Below are 15,620 nucleotides of genomic sequence, written 5' to 3' on the forward strand. Positions count from 1 at the left end.
TAGCTCATATATGAAAAGGGACAGCAGGGCAGAGATAGTCCTCCAGGAATGGACACTAAAGCTTCTTCTATGCAATCTAAACTACCTTAGTGGCTGAAGACCCAACAGTTGCCATCTTGCCTATTTTACCCACAAAGAAAGTTCATTGATATTAAAACCAAACCCTCTAAACAATTTTTAAAAATATTATTTTCACTTTTCCCTAGTAAAAATGAGACTGTTCATATATTTAAAAAAAAAATTGGCCTCTCATATTAGAATAGGATTCAGAGTTTTCAAAGCCCTTCCAACACTCAACTCTGATCCTGGCAGGAAAAGCTGGCAGTTATAACTCCATTTTGAAATTTAGGGGGTTGGGAAAGTGTGATTCTGAGATTAGGAAGTCTAAAGGAGAACTCACTGCAAAGATTTTCAAACCTTTCCAACAAGAGACCAATCTAAAAGGAATTGTTCCAGAAAATTTTAGTGGATTTCAAAAATGGCTGAAGACCGGTAGCCTCATCTCAGGAAAGCAAGGAATAAGAAAAACAAAAGGCAACTTTTCCTATAATTTCAGGAAGGAAATGTGACCCTGACCCTTTAACAGCCTAGGAACCTGAAAGAATTTTCTCAAGAAATTCCTTGAACTTTCTCCCCACAGGACTAGTCAGCCAGAAGTTTTGGCTACTAGTTCTGGGCCTCTGTCTGAGACTCATCCGCCCAAGAAAAGCCAGGAGCCTGGACAAGGAGAACCTGAGGAGCCCCCTTTACCTAATCACTTCAGAACTCCCACACTCCTGTGTCCCCTCGCCTACAGCTACCAGTTTTTCAAGTAAGCTCCAACCTGGTCCTCCTCCAAATCTGCACGCCCCCTCACACACACACACACACACACACACACACACACACGTACACAGATTGCTCCCCTGCACTCCCCAAACTTTACCCACCCAACAAAAGTGGGAACCAAGTTTCTCACCATCCTCATAGTTTTTGAGATAGTAATCCGGGCCGGGACCCCCACGGCTTTTTGCCGGGTTCCTCAGGTTCTGGAACTGCAGGAAGTCGGTCCTTTTGCCCCCGAAGCGCAGAAAGGCGGGCGAAAGTCCCCGGGCCAGGGTCACCAGGCGCTTGGAGCTGCAGGGGTAGAGAAGGAGAAAGGAAAGGATACGGGGGACAAGCGAGAGGCCGCAGGGCATCAGCAAATCCCTCTTTCTACTCTCTGTGGAGTTTCGCCTGGCACCCTAGCCCGCCAAGCTTTGCGCCGAGGGACCCGGCACTTCGCCTCCTGCGCCCAGCTGGTCGCGGCCCTCTCCTTCAGGCACCCCGACGGTGCTCACGTAAGGCAGTATTTACAAAGACTTAAGACTGTTTGTTAACAGTGTATGCATAGGTAGGGGTACGCTTCTGCTGAGAATACGGGACTAAGGCGCAGTTGCTGGGCTTCTGCCCCTGCCGGGAAAGCGCTCCGAAGGGAGTCGCGCAGCGCAGGGACCTCGGGCTCCGACTTTTGCCAAACTTCTCGGCTGAAAGAGGGAATCTGCCTCCTCTGCCCCAGGGGCAACCGCAACCTCTATGCAGAAGGTGAAAGCCGCCTTCTTTCTCTCAGACCAGGCACCTGACATCAAGTTTGATTCTTTTTTTTTTTCCAACGCCAGTTGATTTTCCTTTTCCACTACCTTATAACAACTGCATGCATCTCCCAAATCCTTGTCTTTCTGAGAACACTCCCCACACCCGCCTTGCACAGTAAAAGCAAGGTCTCTTCGGTCCCTGAAATAATTTAGCCATATCTCAGGAAAGGTAACGACCTTCTCTCCACACCCCCCGAGTTGGGCTCCATCTTTTTCCATTCCCACTCGGGATCATTTGGAAGCTCTGAGGAAAGTGAAGTTTGCCGAAATGTGGAACGTGCGCGTCGCAGCAGACTCTAAAGAGCATCATAACAATGGCATTTACAGCTATTTAGGTTCAGGATTTCCATAAATAGGTTTTTTAAAAGCTAAACACTAATTAGGGAAGGCGCAGAGAAGAGCAATGCGGATACGCTTAATGCTAAGGGCATCTGCTATTGAGTTTCGGGTTTCTAAGTTATTTTTAACGCTTTTCTGGTTCAGGTTCTGAAAATCCAAATCCAAATGGTACTAAAGAGTATCTTGAAGACGGTGGATAGGAAAGGGCGGGGGGGGGGGGGGGGGGGACAACGGAGACTCCGGTTTCAGAGTTTCTGACAAAAGCTGTGGCCGCCCAGAGAAGTCCCAGTAGGGAGAAGGATACCCTGGCCGTGGACTCCAGGACTGCGTTACCAGGCGGGCGCAATCGGGCGTCGTGTGGGCCCACGGCTGGCAGAGGAGACCGTCGCGCGAGTCCGGCCCCGCGGAACCGGCGTTTCCAACGACCGTCCAGCCGGAAGCCTGCACAGCCAATGCAAATACGCCCCGCCACGGCTTCTTTCCCGAAAAGCCGCCTTTCACAGTCTTTTCTGCGGCAAGCATTTAGCGAGAACAGTAAAGGTTTTGTTGTTGTTGTTAAGATAAGAAGCAAAAGAACTCCAAAGGAGTCCGCGCAGCTGGAGAACCGCGATGCAAGTAAGGAGTGTAGTCGCACCCCCGTCGCCGGCCCCCCACCCCACCCCACCCGACTCCCCGGACGAGCTCAAAGACGCGCGCTGCTGCATGAAGAGCTTCCGAAGAGGAATCCGGGCCGCGCAGAGTTGTTCCCGCCCTCCCAGCGGAGGCGCGGGCAGGAACCGAAACGGCCTCGGCAGCCGCAACAGCAAGCACTCAGCCTTCCCGCAACGCTCGCTCCACGTGGAAGAAACGCCCCAAACTGCGCTTCCCGCTACCTGCAGCGTCCTCCCGCCCGGCCGAGGTCAGGGGAGACCCGGAGAACTGAGGGGCGGGCGCACACTAGAAGCAAACTCGAATTTCGCGGAGAGTTAAAGATACTCACGAAAGACGCACGGCGGACGCGGCCTCAGGGCAGAGAAGTGAGACTGAGAGCGCTCGGAGCTCTTCGAGGGAGCCCACAGCTGAGCTCCAATTTGAAGGGAATTTTTTAAAACTCGACATTTGTATTCGACATTGTAGACAATTTATTTATTTATTTTTACAATGCAACTCTCTCCCTGTTGTGAAGGGATCGTGGTTGCCTAACTGCTGAACAGTAATAACCGGGCAGAAGGTGCGCCCCAATTAAGAGTCCAAGCCCTAAAGTAATGTAGAATCCACGATTATAAATCTCCTGGCTTCCTAATCCACCGGTGCGAGACTCAGACCTCCGAAACATCCCTAGAGTATTTCTAGGACCCTTTCCGCTCTCCTTTTTTACGCTATGACCGCAGCGAGGGTTCTTTCTTTCTTTCAAGAAAAACTAAGCTATGCAGTTACCGCAGATTTAAGGAGGAGGGACTGGGGGACCATTCGGTCTATTAAAAGTATCTTTCAAAGTCCTTAAATTTGGAGAGGATAGCAGAGGATATAAAATTAAAACATCCGAACCAATTTGCCTACCGCTCAAGCCTCTGCCTAGATTCTCTGTCTGGAAGTGGGAGAGAACTGACGAAACGATCTTTCCGTGGAAAATTCCACTTTCGTGCGAATCCCGCTTAAACATTCACAGACACACGCAGACACGCACTCTCTCACACACACCCATTCCTCTCGGGTCTTTGTTGCTCGAGACCTTTTCTTCGCTTTTATAACTGCCCTGAATCTCTTGTTTCTCTTCAGAAGGAGTCCGGGAGGCTAATTGTGGATATATGTAAGCACAACATTTTTTCAGTCATAACTGATAAGTTTCTGAAATGCCTTCTGCATTGCAAACATGTGCATCTTAATAGAAAACATTGCTTTTCTCAATCACCAGTTACAGCCTCACAGCAAATATTCCTGGAGGAAGAAAACCTTTCTTCTCTTTGAGAGATCCGCCTGATGTATTTTCTTCTTCTTCTTCTTCCCCCTTTGGAATGGGGGGATAGAAAGGGGTGGGGGTTGCTACTTAAAAAAAAAAAATGATCCATCGAAGCCCCTGCCTTACCTTAAGAAATCGAGCCAGCCATCATGAATGATGGACGGATCCAGCTGCAGAGAGAGGAAGTTCTCATTGACTGTCCTGACTGGGTTCTTGGTGCTCACATCAAGTAGAATCAGGGTCTTTTCCTTCATACCTGGAGCTCTGTCTACAGGCAAGGGTCTCCTGTCTCCAGCTTGGGAGGAAAGGGAGCGATGGAGCAACAGAGCCAAGAAGAGAGCCACCGGGGCTAGGCACGCGGGGGGGCGGGAGTTGCTGGAGGGCATGGCTTCAGGGAAGGCACAGAGCACCCTCATTAAATCCCTCTGATTTAAACCTCTCTTCCTACAGGGTCTCGCTGGTGACTAATTGTCCTTATCTAAAGTGTGTGTCTGTCTGCCTCCCCCCCCCTTTTTTTTCCCCTTCCTTTACCCCCCTCTCTTGAGCTCTCTCTCCCTTTTTTCTTTTTTCTTTTTTCTTTTTTTTCCCTTCAGTGTTTTGGTGCTGGTGGAGCGAACTCACGCCCCTAGCCAGCCTTCTCAGAGACTCGTGCCAAGAGTACTCGTTCACCAGCACCGCCCCTTTAAGAGATTTCGACTGCAGACATTTTTTAACTTTTTAAAGGTAAGGGGGTGGAGGGGGGGAGGCGGGAAGTAAGAGGAAGGGGTGGTGTTGTACCCTCCTGATTTAACCCTCTAGGCTCGGGAAGCGGAGGGAGGGATCGAAACTATACCGTTGTAACATTTGGGGTACGGGCGGGACGTCTTGTTTTTACTTCCCTCCCAGTAAGGCTCTGGGGAGGGCAATTCTAGCTGCGACCCCGACGCGAAAGCCCCTGCGCCATGGAGTCGTGGCTGCACCAGTCGCTCGCCTGTTTGCCCTGACAGCGTCTGGCATTTCGACTGCTCCAGGCCCTTCTCTTTGGGGTAAAGCAGCGAGAGCAAGGCTGCTTAAGTTGCAGAGGGGTCCTGCAGTGGCGACTGTGATTCCTGCCAAAGCACAGAGAGCAAAGGGAGATTCCATGGATCCAAGTATGGACCTCTGCGACGCGCTGGGCAGACACACAGAAGCCACCTCTGACCTCCATAGGGCAAAGACTGGCCAGAAGGAACACACAGAGTGACCAGATCAAAAGGTTTATCTGCCCGTATGGGTAAAAGGCTGCCCATGGTTCCCATCTGCCTGCAGCTGAGGCCAAAATGTCTTGGGGGATTCACTATATACTGACAGGCCAAGTCAAAGCAGCCCTGTCTATGCTTGCCTAGTCTGGGAGGCGTTGCGCCCATCTGAGCCACTGGTTGACTACTCCACTGCAGCAGCAGAGCCACCCCCTCAGCCCCACCTCTATATCAACCTTGGGCTCATCCCTCCCACCGGGAATTACACCTTTCTGGTGCCAGAACAGAACAGTAACACAATTAAGTTTCCAAACTTAGTCGGGAGCCAAAGCCAGAATCTTCCCACACTTAGTTCCTGGATGCTCCAGAACAGCCAAGAGCTGCAGGGTGCACCACCCGCCCTGGTTCATGCATGGATCCCCAACCCACAGCACCTCCCAGGGTGCTAGGATTGAGCCCTAGGTCCCCAGTTAAAGTCAGAGAGAGAGGCCAGACCTGGTTTGCTGCAGTCATACTGTCAGGTTCCACCTTTCGGCTTCTTTCTGGAATAAAATGGGGCTTCTACTTGTCAGATGAAGAGAACTACTTTATGTGGTGTGGGGACTGCATAAGCCTCCCAGGGCCTAGTGGTATCAAACATGCAAAACTCTTAAAATGCAGAGCCAAGGTTTTCCCCAAGGGTTCATGAGCCAAGGGCAGCATCACAGCCACCAAAAAACAGCAAAATGGCAACCTACCTCTCCCTCCTTCCCCTCAACTGAAGTTCCCTGAAGAACTTCTACCAAACTAATCAACCAGGAAATAGAGCTTAGGTGGGTTAGACTGGGAAGTGCCATGAAGACCTTTTAGGAAGTCTGCATAAAGTGAGACCAAAGTAGCGGCGGGGGAGGGGGGGGAACCAAAGGATATTATTTAAAGATGATATTTAAAACCAAGATGTTAATATACTGAAGGATTAGAGGTGATCTCTGGCCCTAAGACCTGCTTCCCACAATTCCTAAAAATGTCTAACACGTCTAGATCCTTGAAAATATGTGTGTGCTTCTATGTAAGAGTGTGTAGTATAGTGTGTGTTTCAATAGAAATTATTGTAATTTTTAAATGTGCACTGAGCAACTCCTAGAGATGGGAACAGCCTGATGAACAAAGGTTTTTACTTACCTCTGTATCGCCAGAACCAGGCACTTAGTAGGTATTCAATAAATGCCTGTGAGCTAAGTTAATGGTAAATCAAATCATGCTCAGCACACTAAAATCATAGACTGCTCTCAAGGAGAATGTGAAAATAAATGCATAGTTTTATTTGTCACAGTAAACTTTTAGGTTTCTTTTCAGTAATTTGTTTTCCCAGTTATTAGCATTTTTCTGGTCATCTCCTTTAGGAAATACTTATCTTCCGAATTCAGAAGCCATTAGTTCATTGCTTATACTCAAAATTAAAACTAATTATATATTTTTAACAAGGAGTCAGATTTTCCAAGGGCTTAAACACCTCCTGGATTACAAGTGAATGTACTTTCAGAAGCCACATTAATTGGGACCAGAGGAAGACCACCTGAATGAAATAAAGAAATCACTCACCCACTGCTGCTGCTGCTGCTAAGATGCTTCAGTCGTGACCGACTCTGTGCGACCCCATAGACGGCAGCCCACAAGGCTCCGCGGTCCCTGGGATTCTCCAGGCAAGAACACTGGAGTGGGTTGCCATTTCCTTCTCCAATGCATGAAAGTGAAAAGTGAAAGTGAAGTCGCTCAGTCGTGTCCGACTCTTAGCGACCCCATGGATTGCAGCCCACCAGGCTTCTCCATCCATGGGATTTTCCAGGCAAGAGTACTGGAGTAGAGTGCCATTGCCTTCTCCGACTCACCCACTAGATGTCTATAATTAATATACCTTTCAAAAATAGCTATTCCTGTGACTAAGAATGAACTTGGTTATAATGAGAATCTGCTTAATTATGAATTTTATCCATAGTTTTTGTTAGTAACCCAACCATTTAGTAATTTCTCGGTGGCCTAGTTAATTACTTTAACCAGTATTCAGTGTCTTCACCAGAACCTCTATGTAGTATAAAAATCAAACCCAACAAAACAGTGTTTTTTTTCTTACTTCCTGAGGAAAACCATCTCGCTAGCCTGGCCACTGAAACCCTAGCCATGTCCAGCCTGAGGACATCTAGGCAAATAAAGTGATTCAATAACATTTAAGGAGTCCCAGATAGTCCTGATTAACTCTGAGATGACTTGCTTAGTCCTTTGGTCTAGTTTGGATATAACTCTCCACAGGGCTACTCTTTGCAAATAGGACCTCCCTCCCTATATCACAGTTTTTATCTTACCTCTCATCTAACCCTAATTATATTCTGTAAGTAGCTCATTGTTAATGCATATATTGATGTTTCTATCCTATCTTCTGTGTGCCAGGTGATAACAATCTATCTCTCTTCTGCCTTAGATTGTAATTTCCAAGGGGATAAGAATTGGGACTCTGTATAAAATATGAATTACTGGGAACTAGATGCATTGAAATCTCTCCTTGGAAATGCTCTGCCTGGTGTTACTGAATGGTCCTTGGTCCTTATAGATAAATTATTTTGTTTTCTGGGAGTCTAAGTTTCCATATTTGTAAGAAATCTTGAAGATTAACTGGTCCAGTGATTTCTAAACAATAGGATTTCAAAATAAGTATTAGTGTGGAAGAACCAACATATTTGCCAAATTTTTATTTTGTCTAGTAAGAACCTTAAATGTATCAACTACTTATTACTATTTTTTTCCCAAAAGAAAAGGACATTAACAGCCAAAAAAGAGCTGAAATGATATGTCAAAATAAACAGCAAGTGTGTAAACTGAATAAATTTAGCTTCATGAAAAATCACTATAATATTTTATCATTTCATCTCAGAGCAATGGAAATATGCCAGTGACCAACATGGGTACTATGATTGGTGACTGGAATTAACGATATATCCTGTGTTTATGGCCAAATTCTACTTTGTAACATACAGTCAGGTACTTTTTAATGATGGTCGTTGTGACTATAATAATTTCTTTCCAGTCTCCTATGCTTTTTCCTCATTTTTAGTTTGTCACAAACTTATTGACTCCCTTTCCTTCTATCAAACACTGAAAATCATTGTCATTTCAATGCCTGCTTTCCCCTTCTGAGAGAACTATTCCTCCCTTCTGAGAGAACTATTCCTAAATGTCTAATAGCTAGGGAAAAAAAGAAAAAAAATTTTCCTTCCACCATAATGGGACAGGAAGCATGAAGCTACAGCAGCCAGTCCACTGTGTCATTGCTGCCTGGGTATTTGTCCATGATAACTACTATTTATTGATATCTTATGGTCCAGGCATGGTGCTCAGGAAAATCTCACTGATCTTGAATAACTCTGAGAGGTAGATACAATTCATTATTACATCTAGTTTACATATAAGAAAATGGAGACTCAGACTTTTTAAGCAACTAATGCACAGCTAATAGGTGTTCCCATCACTTCATGGCAAATAGATGGGGAAACAATGAAAACAGTGACAGACTTTATTTTCTTGGGCTCCAAAATCACTGCAGGTGGTGACTGCAGCCATGAAATTAAAAGACACTTGCTCCTTGGAAGAAAAGCTATGACAAACCTAGACAGCATATTAAAAAGCAGAGACATTACTTTGTTGACAAAGGTCCATCTAGTCGAAGCTATGGTTTTTCCAGTAGTCATGTAGGGATGTGAGAGTTGGACCACAAAGAAAGCTGAGTGCCGAAGAATTGACACTTTTGAACTGTTATGTTGGGAAAGATTCTTGAGAGTCCCTTGGACTGCAAGGAGATCAAACCAGTCAATCCTAAAGGAAAGTAGTCCTGAATATTCATTGGAAAGATTGATGCTGAAGCTAAAGCTCCAATACTTTGGCCACCTGCTGCAAAGAACTAACTCATTAGAAAAGACCCTGATGCTGCGAAAGATTGAAGGCAGGAGAAGGGGACGACAGAGGATGAGATGGTTGGAGGGCATCACCAACTCAATGGACATGAGTTTGAGCAAAGTTCTGGAGTTGGTGATGGACAGGGAAGCCTGGTGTGCTGCTGAGCGACTGAACTGAACACAGTTAATAAGTGTCAGCAAGGATCGAAACCCAGGGCACACCGACTCCAAAGCATATGTCTGTGTTAACCACCACTCTCTAAGGCTAAAGTACTGTATTCCCTCAAACAACTGGTCAACTTGTCCCAATTTTTCATGGGAAAACCCTTGGAACAGGAGTTGGAAGACCTGAGTTTAAGTCCTATATTTACAGATTCTACATATTCTAGCTTTGTTACCTTGGGTACTTTTAAAAAACTGTTCTAAGTCATAGCTATACAGGCATGCCACGCTCCTCTGGCCATGGAATTCTCCAGGCAAGAATAGTGGAGTGGGTAGCCAGTCCCTTCTCCAGGGGATCTTCCTGACCCAGAGATTAAGCCCAGGTCTCCTGCATTGCAGGAGGATTCTTTACCATCTGAGCCACCAGGAAAGCCCAAACATAAATGCTTTTGCATTTGAAGGCAAAAGGAAAAGGGGGTAGCAAAGGATGAGATGGTTAGATAGCATCACCAGCTCAATGGATATGAATTTGAGCAAACTCTGGGAGACAGGGAAGGACAGGGAAGCCTGGCATGCTGCAGTCCATGGGGTTGCAAAGAGTCAAATACAACTTAGTGACTAAACAACAACAAATCACAGCTGCTGACTCTGTAAAATTAATATCTTTAAATAAGAAATTAATAAAATGATGTATGGATAAAGTGCTTTATAAATCCTAAAATATTATACAGTTGTGCTACTTGTTTCTTGTTATTTCTTATTCCTTCTCCCACACTTGCCACAAATATATTCCCTTAATTGACAACTGGAGCAAGAATTAAGCTATATATAAATAACTTATTGATAAACTTAGGGGGAAAGTCAACTCTGTCAATAAATGGAGTAATAAAATGAGTATGTTCCACATATTTTAACCCTGCCAGCTCTTTTGCCTATGATTAGCATCTGATAAATGAAGAAAAGTTAAATAGGTTTTACATGCCTTCTTCAGTTCTCCACTGGGAGAGGGGAAGAGAGGAGTGGAAAATGGACAGTTTTGGGGAATAAGAAAGACTGTGCTCTCTGTCCTGCTTAGAGGAGCAAGGGATAGCAACACTTTCTCCATATGGAAAGTTAAAGGCGAAAAGAATTTGTAACTGATCGTTTCACCTCATTATATAAGAAACTCTAACTGGATTATTTTTTTTCCATTGTTATCATCAACCAGTAAACTTATGTGGGGAAGATCATAACCATAATAGATGTAGTTAACTCATTAATGAGTTCAGTTTGAAATCCTTTAACATTTTTGGAGGTACGGATGACAGAGATTTGAAGAACTGCTATAGGTTAAAAAAAAAAAAGTAACAAAAAAATATCTTAAAATTATTAAGGTCCTAAGTCACACTCACTGAAGAGATGTCCTGTCTGCCTTTATACATTAAGGTAAGTCCTGAAAAGCAACATGTGACACTGGAAACTGTATGGGCTCTACAGCTCAAATGACTTTGACTAAAACCCAGTTCACAGTTTCCTGCCTGCTCATGTGAACCTTTGGTGAATAAGTCATTTATTCCTGCTGAGCCCCAATTTCCCCATCTATAAAATATGCATAAATATACTTCCCTCCATGTGCACTGTGAGAATTAAATGAGGTATTAGTTCCTGGCACACAGTTACTATTCAGCTATCAACGTCACTGATGGGATTTCATATTGGAAATAAATGTAATTTGCATGGATAAAATAAGAAATTTATACACCTTCACCTGAAATCTAAGGTTTCAAAATAGTATAATAAGAGCTTCCCTAGTGGCTCAGACCATAAAGAATCTGCCTGCAATGCAGGAGACCAGGATTTGATCCTTGGTTCAGGAAGATCCCCTGGAGAAGGGAATGGCAACCCACTCCAGTATTCTTACCTGGAGAATCCCATGGACAGAGGAGTCTGGTGGGCTACAGTCCATGGAGTAGCAAAGAGTTGGACACGACCTGAAATCTAAGGTTTGAAAATAGTATAATAACTTATTTATATACTGTCCCATTTTATGCTCATAGCTTAGATTGGACAAGCTGTCTCCTCATAATTCAGGTAAGGAAATCAAGAGGCAAAAACTTCAAAATGCCACTTCTTGAAGGACCTGAGACTAAAACCAGCTCTACTGAATGAAAACTAGACTACACTTTCAGTGTGTTTGTTATTGAAAATACCTGAGAACTTATACATATAAAGTCTCAGGACAAAAATTCAAATCACCTTTCATATGTTTTATAACTTCATTATGTTGTTTATACATACCTTCAAATAACTAGAAGTTGTTTATATTATATAGTTTCCACTATACCACTTTCTGAGTGAGATAATTCTAAGAAATAACGCTAAAGATAATTTCTAAGAAAGTGAAATATGCATATCATATTTATTTCAATTACCTCCTATTTCAGCCTCAACAATGAGAAGTTGAGCCTGTAATAAAACAGCTGCCTGGAACACAATTGTGTCACATAAACGAATAGCTTTTGCTCCCTAGGCTAATGGTACACTTTGACCTTTTTAAATACCCTAATGTGCTTAGTTCATAATAATGGGAGTTATATAAATATTGACAACAGAAAGACTACCACAGGTTCAGTTCACTTCTCAATAATAAAAATCAGCTGACACACTCTATCCATACATACTTACTCAACTGAGTATTTTGCCTCTGCCTAAACTAACATCTAGATCCCTAATTCTTTGGAGTAGTTTTGTCCCCACATAAGCAGATCCAAGTTCTTCTTCATTCAATGACAGTTGTGCTAAACCATACCTGCCTTAACACTCAACAAATTTCCCAATTCTTCTACTCCTTTTGGTCACCTAGAGATATTAACATGACGTCACTTTTAGAAAGTATGTTTCATTTCCATCAGATACTTTAACTTTCTTTTTTGATCTTCTGAAGCCTAGCCATAATAATACTGTGTTTAAGAAATTAAAAATATTTTTCCGGGACTTCCCTGGTGGTCCAGTAGCTAAGATTCCATGCTCCCAATGCAGGGGTTCCATATTCCATCCCTCATCAGGGAACTAAATCCCACATGCTGCAACTAAGAGTTTACATGCCACAACTTAAAAAAAAAAAAGATCCCACATGCCACAACAAAGACCCTGCATGCCAAATCAATAAACAAATGAAAATAAATATTTAAAAAATGTCTTTCCCTTTCAGGAATATATAAAATCAATTTGAGAGTTTAGGGCAGTGATTCTTAGCCTCAGCCACATATTAAAATCACCTGAGGAGAACTTCCCTGGTGGTACAGTGGATAGGAATCTGCCTGCCAATGCAGGGGACACGGGTTTGATCCCTAGTCTGGAAAGATTTCACATGCCACAGAGCAACTTAGCCTGTGTGCCACAACTACTGAGGCTGAGAGCCGCAACTGCTGAGCCCACCCGCCTAGAGCCCCTGAGCTCCACAACAAGAGAATCCCGCCCACCACAACTAGAGAAAGCCTACACAAAGCAACAAAGACTCAGTACAACAAAAAATAAAATAAATTAATTTTTAAAAAATCACCTGAGGTATACATGTGTATACATGTGTTCCCCATCCTGAACCCTCCTCCCTCCTCCATTCATTTTGATATATGGCAAAACCAATACAATATTGTAAAGTTAAATAAAATAAAATTAAAAAAAAATAAAATAAAAATCACCTGAGGAGCTTTTTAAAAATAATCATGCCTGGGCCCACCCCCAGATATGCTGGTAACTGATTTGGAATGGGGCCTCAGCATATTCTGGATCCCTTGCTATACAACTTTATTTGGTTTCTAGTTTCAGGAAGAAAATTTAGATGACAAAGGATATATTATTTGAATCTATTTGATTTCTAGATTTCAGATAATGAGGAGTTCAAATACTAAGGGATAATTCAAAAAAATTTTTTAATCTATTCTGTTCCTACATTTAGACAATGAAAGTTCAAATAGTGAGGGATTATCCTCAAAGGGGGAAAATTATGCAAGTACATATCATATATCCTAGTAGCTTAGTGGATTCTCAACTGATTATTCCTTCATTCAAGAAATGTTTTCACTTTACACCATCTTATTGGCAAAATGTGAACACTGGATAACTAACTCTGGATGTGGGGAGATACAAAACTTCTTGCACACTGATGGGAGTGTAAATTGGTTGACCCATTCTGGAGAGTGATCTGGCAATATTTAGTAAAATTACATATGTGTATTCCCTACAACCTAGCAACCCCACTCTGGGAATAAATTCCCAAACAACTCACAAAAGGCTCATCAAAGGACCTGAATGAGGATAGGCAGTAAAGAATTGATTTTAATACTAAGGAATTAGGCACCTAGATGTTCAGCACAGGGAAATGAACAGGTAAAATAAGGAAGGCAGCAGTTAGATGCAACAAACTAAATGTACATACAACATGGATAGGCTTTAAGTAGAATGATACATGAGAAACAAACAAAAAAAACAAAAGCATAGCTATAGCATTATAACCATTAGTGCAAATAAAATATACACACATGAAACAATATATTTTATAAGGATAAAAAATATCAAAGGACATATATCAAACACATTAGAGTTGATGCCTATAAGGTAATCACTGAAAGAAGAAAATTAAACAAAAGGCTTTAAAGGGACCAATGCTCATAAACACTTTCTTGCATTCAAGGCAATACTTAATCCATTTTCTGGAAAGTGAAAGACAGAAATATTTATTGGGTGTGCTGATTACAGGCTAGATAGTGTTGTCTGCCTCTCCACCTTGGGAGGCAAAGAATATCTATCCCCTTGGAAACCTCACAGGCCAGTTGGGAAAATGAACAAGTTAACTAAAATCCATTTGGTAAGTGCTGTAAATAGACTTTGGTGAAAGTTTTGTGGAGTACTGTAAAGATTATGACTTAATATTATTGTGTGTTTATATAGGGGCCTATTGGGCTTCCCCAGTGGCTCAGTGGTAAAGAACCTGCCTGCTAACACAGGAGACGCAGGTTCAATCCCTGAGTGGGGAAGATCCCCTGGAGAAGGAAATGACAAACCACTCCAGTATTCTTGCCTGGAAAATTCCATGGACAGAGCAGCCTGGGAGGCTACAGTCCGTGGGGTTCCAAAAGAGTCAGACGCTACTTAGGGACTAAACAACAACAAGGGGTCTATTACTTAATGTACATGTAATTTTCCATCAAAATGATGATTGAAATATATCATACTTTAATGAGTTGGATGCTTGGGCTTTTTTTGTTTTCTTCTTTCTTATTTATCTGTTCCTAGTTTTGTGTGAAAGTAGAAGTCACTCAGTCGTGTCCAACTCTTTGTGACCCCCATGAACTAGTCCAAGGAATTCTCTAGGCCAGAGCACTGGAGTATTGATAGCCTTTCCCTTCTCTAGGGGATCTTCCCAACCCAGGGATCAAACCCAGGTCTCCTGCATTGCGGGCAGACTCCTTACTAGCTCAGCCACAAGGGAAGCCCAGTTTTGTGTAGTTTCTACTTTGGGAACAGCTAAGGCTTGCTTGCTGTAGAAATGTTGGAGTGCCATCTGCTGGTGAAAATGTTTTATATTCCCCTATCTATCTTAATCCATTTTAAAAAACAAAAATGTCACATACATTATAGGATATTTGGGCTTGAAGGAATCTTGGAAATCATCTAAGGTTTAGAGATGAGGAAATATCTCCTTACAATACTGAATCTCACTTAAGGAAAATGTGTGTGTGTGTGAATTTTCATATACCCCTTTCATCACTTCTGTGAGCCTCACACTCTGTAAAGACTCACAAAGCTAAACTACCTTAATTTTCCTAGAGAGATAAACATATAAACTACTTTACAGGGGTCTATAAGACCTGTTTAAACATTTATGTAAGTCCCATTTCCCAGGAAAACAATCTTAGGAAGGCAGCTTACTAGAGTGCCAAACAAATGGGCTTCAAGGTCAGACTTACATTCATCTCAGCTTTACTATTTAAATACTAAGAAGCCTTAAGAAAAATGTTTAACTTTCCTAAATCTCAATTTCTTTATATGTGAAATAAGAACAGTAACCCAATTTATAGAGATATTGTAGTAATTTGTAGAGCACATATAAAAATGAAATGCTTAATAATATCAGAAAAATATTTAACAGCTAAACTAAACCTCTAATACTAATTTAAATATGCTTCTTAATCTATCCTTAATGAATCTAAAAACTGTAAATGGATCTTCCCCTCATTTATATTTTATATTTATATTTAATATAAATAATCTGCCTCTAAGATATTACATACAATAAATTCCCATAAAAATGTAAATGTAAAGCAAAATGTGTTTTAATAGCTCACTGAATATCTGAGCAGATCATACTTCTGCTTTAAGGCCTTGCTATTCATAATGTGGTCCACAGATCTAGCTGTATTACCATAAACTGGGAGCAGTTAGAAAT

At 42.5% G+C, this 15,620-nt stretch overlaps 1 protein-coding gene across 3 annotated transcripts in view; it reads right to left on the bottom strand.

The window, feature by feature from the left end:
* HPSE2 (heparanase 2 (inactive)) overlaps positions 1 to 4,604 on the bottom strand; it is a 727,458-nt gene extending 722,854 nt beyond the window's left edge. The window contains exons 1-2 of one of the 3 annotated variants that reach the window (XM_025274425.3): positions 4,018 to 4,604; positions 959 to 1,116 (exon numbers count right to left, since the gene is read on the bottom strand). In XM_025274425.3, the coding sequence (XP_025130210.1) occupies positions 959 to 1,116; positions 4,018 to 4,307 (448 nt within the window). In that variant the 5' untranslated portion in view covers positions 4,308 to 4,604. Of the gene's footprint in view, positions 1 to 958; positions 1,117 to 2,256; positions 2,573 to 2,931; positions 3,966 to 4,017 lie in introns of those variants that run through there. The other 2 variants (XM_025274427.3, XM_025274426.3) reach the window with 2 other exon arrangements.
* Between the last annotated feature and the right edge of the window lie 11,016 nt (positions 4,605 to 15,620).

Source organism: Bubalus bubalis, chromosome 23 (assembly GCF_019923935.1).
Source record: "Bubalus bubalis isolate 160015118507 breed Murrah chromosome 23, NDDB_SH_1, whole genome shotgun sequence".
In the NCBI taxonomy this organism is placed as follows: domain Eukaryota; kingdom Metazoa; phylum Chordata; class Mammalia; order Artiodactyla; family Bovidae; genus Bubalus; species Bubalus bubalis.